The 6,082-nt window shown below is 66.7% G+C and overlaps 1 protein-coding gene across 1 annotated transcript in view; it reads right to left on the bottom strand.

Moving 5' to 3' along the window:
- CASKIN1 (CASK interacting protein 1) overlaps positions 1–6,082 on the bottom strand; it is a 13,108-nt gene that overhangs the window by 5,215 nt on the left and 1,811 nt on the right. Inside the window, 13 exon segments of the mRNA XM_027771009.1 lie at positions 805–896; positions 978–1,062; positions 1,131–1,219; positions 1,321–1,428; positions 2,279–2,396; positions 2,499–2,593; positions 2,699–2,815; positions 2,847–2,863; positions 3,052–3,179; positions 3,271–3,369; positions 3,445–3,590; positions 3,680–3,777; positions 3,875–3,926. Coding sequence (XP_027626810.1) covers positions 805–896; positions 978–1,062; positions 1,131–1,219; positions 1,321–1,428; positions 2,279–2,396; positions 2,499–2,593; positions 2,699–2,815; positions 2,847–2,863; positions 3,052–3,179; positions 3,271–3,369; positions 3,445–3,588 — 1,092 coding nt within the window. The 5' untranslated portion in view covers positions 3,589–3,590; positions 3,680–3,777; positions 3,875–3,926.

Below are 6,082 nucleotides of genomic sequence, written 5' to 3' on the forward strand. Positions count from 1 at the left end.
GCGCGCGCGCCCCCAGCCACTGGCCGCCCGCCTCGGCGCTCTGGAAGACACAAGGCACGGCTGCAGGCCTGCCGCCGGGCTGCACCCCGGCCCCCGCAGCGCCCACCGCGCCACGCGGGCTGCACAGCACGGCGTCCACGTCCTCTGGTCCAACTGCGGCCAGGCCCTGGCAAGCCTGGTGCCGGCGCTCCTCGACCAGATCCCGGCCGCCGCCTGCCTGGGCTTCCTCCAGCCCTCAGCTTCTATGGGTCTCCACAGGAGGGTCCACTGCTGGCCGCGTCACGCCTTTCTGACCTTCCCCATTCCTGCACCAGGGACACCCCACGGCATCTGGGAGGCGGGCGGGGCGGTCTGTGCAGGGCTCCGGGGGTGGGCCTCAGCCGCTGAGTGCCCCTCTGTGCTGGGGCTCGCCTCCTCTCAGCCAGCAGCTCACGCCTCCCCACTCAGGGGCGTCACACATGGCTGTCACCCAGGCACCATGCCCTTCACCTGCACGCGCACACACGTGCCTGACTCACCATTGTACCGTTACACGCACTCGCTCCCACTCACACACATGCTCTCCACAAGTGTGCACACGCGTGCCAGGCACACGCCAGCTGGCACACAGGCCTGTACAACAGACAACACCTGGAGACGTGGGCACGTGCACACACACACACATGCAGACGGACACAAGGACAGGGTCTGGCCTACCAAGGCCTGCAGCTGCGGCCAGGCCCGGCAGGAGGCCTGGGGCTCACCAAACTGCCCGCCCTGCTGCCCTGCCAGCTCAGGCCCCAGGGGCTGGCCTGAGCCCTGTACCTTGCCCTCTGACGTGGCCTCCAGCTTCTTGGGCAGTTGCTCGCCATAGAGCTGGCCAGCATGGGCCACCGGAGGCTGGGAACGGGCCACACCTGGGGACGAGAGCGGGGGTGTTGAGCGGGCCGCTCGGAGGTTGCCTCCCTACAGCTGGCCCGCTGCGCCCTGGCTCTCACCTGCTGAGCCCTCCGGAGGCTTGATGGGGCTATCTCCTGGGCTGGACTCCGAGATGGACTTCTGGGACAGCACTGTCGCCAGGAGCTGGAACCCAAAGATGCCAGCTCGATGTGCCGCTCTGGCCTGGCTGCCCCGACCACTGCCCCACCTACCTTGACTCCTTCTGAGCCCGCATGCAGGGCATGGCCCCCGCTGCTCCGGCTGCTGGCCACACCACTCAAGCTGCCACTGCGGTCTCCACCTGCCAGCGAGAGGGCTGGCTGAGGCCGGTGCTGGCCTGCCCTGGCCCACACTGGGGCCTGGCAGGAGTTCCACTCCCAGCACGCCAGTGCCCCCACTTACCTGTGAAAGGCTTCCTCAGCACCCAGATCTCCTCCGGGGGCACGGAGGGCCCCGCGCCTGCTGAGCTGCCTCCCTGGGGTGGGCTTGGCTCTGTGCCTGCCCGGGGGCCTGCAGGAAGCAAAGGCCACCTGAGCCCTGGGTTGGGGGCAGCAGCCTGACACAGAGGTGGGCAGCGCAGGGTGAGACACACATCACTAGGGTCTGCTCCTGCCCTGCGGTCTCCAGGGAGCCGAGGGTCCTCAGAAGACCCCCTACTCTGGAGTTCTGAGAGCAGGAGAGAGTGGCAGAGTCCAGGGAGCCAAGGACTGCTGGAGGGGGCGGCCTCCTGTGCACTGGGGAGTAGGGGGCCAAGGCACCAGCCCCAGGAGTGAGGTGAGCACAGCCACGCCTCCCACCTGTCCCCCTCCCTGAGCCACATGCCAACCTCCATGTTCTCTCTAAGAGAGGAAGCAAACCCGAGGGCCCTGACACCACTCGGGCTTTTCAACCTGGGCCCTGCGGCCTGGACCCGCTCCCCGTCACTCACTGCTCCAACCGCGTTGGCCTCCTCTTCCTTACACGTGCTCCTGCCACCCGGACTGCTCTCCCAGGACGGTCCCTCCTGCCTCTTGGGTCTTCTCTGACCTTCTCTGACTGCCCTAGCTAAAGCAAGCCTCTGCCCAGCCCTCTGCCCCTGGTCAGATGTCCCCTCCCTGTCTATCTCCCTGCCCTGCACCCGCTCCAGGTCAAACTCAGAGCAGGAACACTCATTGGAGTCCCTGTCTGTCCCTAGTGGCCAGCTTGGAACAGGGACTTTGTGGGAGAGCTGAGGAGGAGGCTGGCCAGCAGCTTGGCCCCACACCTGCAGGGCTGGACTCTGTCCCTGCCCTGCCGCCTGGCACACCAGGTACACCTGCCTCCCAGCCCTGAGCCCAGGCTGAACGGCTCCTGCCAGCTGCCCCAGGGTGGGCGGACTTACCTGCTCGCTTGACAATGGCCTCACCCAGGGAAGACGGGAAGTAGCCCACCCGGTCATTGCCTGTCCGGTTGTCATGGATACAGCCCTTCCAGCGGCCATCCGGGTGCTGCTCAAGGACCTGGCCAGGCAAGGCAGTGCGTCCAGAGCGACATCCCTGTGGTGGCCCGAGCGTGCTGTGCACCCGGGCCCCGCCCACTCTGCCAGGCCCTGGCGCCCTCACCGTGATGATGTCCCCGGCCTTGACGTTCAGGCTGGTGAGGTCATAGTTGTTGCAGTAGTCCTTGGTGGCCCGGACCTGCAGGGCTGCGGAGGCCTCTAGGGACATAAGACAGGTCCCAGTCTCGAGCTGGCCCCGAGGCCTGCCCCAGGCCACGGTCTCGAGCTGGCCTCCCAGGCGCATCGGGACTCCCAGTAGCCCACCTCGCAGGAGCTGCTTGATCTCCTTGGCGGCCTGGGATGTGGTGAACTGGTGCACGATGTCGAGGGCCGTCTGGCTGTAGGTGTTCCTCACGTGGGCGTTGATCCCGCTCTGCATGCACCGGGAGCGAGGCCCTGTCAGGAGCGATGCCAGCTTGGAGCAGGAGCCTGGCAGGCAGCGGGCGGGCAGTCCCTTCAGCAGAAGCCCTCCGCCCCAGCACCCCCCCCGCCACCACCTCCGCTTTGTGGATGGGAAACGGGGGGCTCAGAGAAGTAAAGTGCCCTCGGGACCCTCCCACAGGCCAGGGCCAGCCACAGCCACGCAGCTCCTTGGCGCGGCCCAAGCCCTGAGGTACCTGATGATGTCGATGTGGCCATTCTTAGCCGCCAGATGCAGGGGGCTGGTGCCATTGGGGTCTGCAGTGCCCCCCGGCCGGGGCTCTAGCAGCGCCGCACACATGTTGCTGCTCAGGAGCAGCTGCACGGGGGCGGCAGGGGCGGCCAGCTGCCTCACCTGCCCTGCCTGCCACACACGGCCAGGGCGGCAGGTGCGCCTTGCTGGGCGTCCCGGGGCTTACCCCAACACGGCCGAACTCGCAGGCCAAGTCCAGGGGCGTCTTCCCCGCGTTGTCCACCATGCACGGGTTGGACTGGTGCTGCAGCAGCATCTCGGACTGCAGGGCCGTGTGATCAGCCCGGCGTGTCCTAGAGCCCCCACCCAGCTTCCCGGTGCCCCACACGGGCCTCACCACGTCGTAGTGCCCATGCTGGGCTGCCAGGTGCAGGGGGATGTGGCCCTCGTCAGATGGGATGTTCACAGCTGAGCCCGCCTTCAGCACCAACTTCATGGGCTCCTTCCGGCCCTGCCAGGCCGCGTAGTGCAAGGGCCGCATGCCTGGGGACAGGCGGGCATTGGGAGTGTGGCCCCGACTCCCAGGACCTGCCCCAGACTGGACAGAGGCCCCAGGCGGGGGCCAGGCTTGCCTTTGTTATCCTTGATGTCCACGGCCGCCTGGGCCTCCAGCAGCAGGCTGATCAGCTCCGTGTTGCCATTGAGGGCTGCGTGGTGCAGGGCGGAGAAGCTGGGATGGGCAGAGGGCATGTAGGAGAGGACTGGGCACTCAGGCCTTCCCGGGTGCTGCCCACCCCTTCCGGGCTGGAACCACCCTGAGGACTCACCCATCTGGGTCCTGGAAGTTGACATTGATCTTCTTGGTGGAGCCCAGGAGCTCTGGGGAGGAGAGGCAGCATGGTAAGGGGCCTACCCAGTCCCTCCAGGGCCCGAAGAGCGGGGCGGGGGCCGGGTAGGCCAACTCCCCGGCAGCCCAAAGCGTGCCGGGCATCTAGTCCACCGGCTGCCCCCTCGCCTGTTCAACCCCACCCTGCACTCAGCTCCAGGTACCAGCCATCTGGCCTGGGTTCCCCCTCAAGATGTGGGGGTTACCAGTGCCAAGGACTCTGCCTGTCCCCACCAGGGGACAGACGCGGACTGTGCACCCACACAGACACACACGTGCGCGCACACAGGCTGGGCACCTGCCAATGGTGGGAGGGAGGGCCGCCCAATCTGTCTCTCAGAAGCACCCAGATGGGGCCGGGGGTGGCCAGGGACGCTGGAACACCCGGAAATGAGGGTGTCTCTGGGGGAAGATCTGTATCACCGAGGTGCAGCCCCCACCCCTCCCCTCAGCCCACCAGTGTGGATGAGGACTGTCCTATAGGCCAGTGCCCGAGGGGCCAGTGGTCCATGGAGGCCACGCCCAGGTCCCAGGCTCACACACCCAGAGCCCGAGGGGCCCGAGCCCTCTCCAGGCCTGTCTCCTCCGAGGGCCTCCCTCATCCTGGCCTCTATCAGCCGCCCGCCAGAGGGGAGCCCACCAACGCCCTTCCAGTGGGCTCAGGTCCATGGGGACTTGGGCCAATCCCTGCCGGGCCGGACCATGGTTACATAACCCGTTTGTGGGTCAGTCACTCTGTGAGGGGCTGGCTGGACAGAAGCCCCTTTGTCCAGGCCCAGGACAGAGGTGGGGGCTGGGGCCTGAGGACAGGAGAGCCCAGGGTGTCAAGGCAGCAGGGCTGGGGCAGGGCCTGTCCAGCGGCCCACAGCGGCCCGACTGCTCCAGCACGGTCTTCAGCCCCAGGTGTGGGGCCCCAAACGACCGTGTGGGGTCCCGAGTCTGTGAGGTCAGACGGGCCTGAATTCGAACTTTCACTCTGCCACTTATGAGCCCCTGTGGCCTTGGCACTGGCCCCCTCCCTAACCTAAAAAAGATGGTGCTGAGAGGGCCGGCCCGAGGGCGAGAGCATGTCCACACAGAGCAGAGGGCGGCACAAGGCAGCCAGCACCGGCCAGAGACCCCACCCGCTCTCGCCTCTTCGAGGTCCTCTAGTGAGGCTGAAGGCCTCCCCCTTCCCGCCCTGTCCCTCAGCTCGGACACTTCACTGGCACCAGGTGCACCTTGGTGTCCCTCTTGGCCAGGGTCCCTGGCCTCATGTGCAGGGAAAGCTCCGGGCTCTCTGCTGTGTGCCCACACCCTGCCCACGAGTGATTCCGCTGCCCCAGCCATTCTGAAAGCATGCTGGGAACCCAGCACTGCCACCACCCTGGTCTGCAACCCCACTCGTGAACACCACTGTCACCTCCTTGCTGGTATCCCCGCCTCGTCCCTGCACCCGGCCTGTCCTCCGTCCCTCAGAGGACAGTGGAGTAGGAGTCAGGACCCGCTGCAGTCCCGTCTCACTGGGGCAGGGCGAGGCTGGACAGTGGCTCTGCACCCTGTGCCGTCAGCTCCTGCCTGCTCTCACCCACGACTTTTCTGACCCTGCTCCGGCTGCACAGTCTCCTTGACGTCTGCCCCAGGGCCTTCGCACGGCCTCCCCAAGGATCCTGCAGCCTGCCTGCTGTCTTTCAGGGCAAGCCCTTCCCATTCCGGGCTGCAGCACCTCCCTCCTCGGCCGTCGCTGCCGGCCACACGTTTCTCTACGGTCCTCCTGCCCAGCCACTGAGCTATGCGCTCTGAGAGGACGGGGCTTGGACCAGTTTCGCTCACTGCCATATACGCGGTGTGTAGGAGGGGCGCTCCCCTGCCCCTAGCCAGGGTCCCCATGGGTGAGTGACCTGTGTGGGTGCCCGGAAGGCTGGCAACTGGTTGGACGCTCTGCCCATTCCTGCCTTTTGGACGAGGGCCTATCTGTCATGGAGCCTTGCTGGGAGCAGCTGCAGTTCTGCACCCCCAGGGCCACACTCAGGTGGCTCCCCAGGAGCGCTCTGCCCCCCACTCTTCTCGGCTCCCTTGTGACCCTGACAAGGGCTTGGCAGGCAACTGCCAAGCCAGGTGCTCTGAGCGGTCCACCAGGCCACAACCACACGGCTGCAATTTCATAGGG

This window comes from Tupaia chinensis, unplaced genomic scaffold (assembly GCF_000334495.1).
Source record: "Tupaia chinensis unplaced genomic scaffold, TupChi_1.0 Scaffold000178_1, whole genome shotgun sequence".
NCBI classification, from domain to species: domain Eukaryota; kingdom Metazoa; phylum Chordata; class Mammalia; order Scandentia; family Tupaiidae; genus Tupaia; species Tupaia belangeri.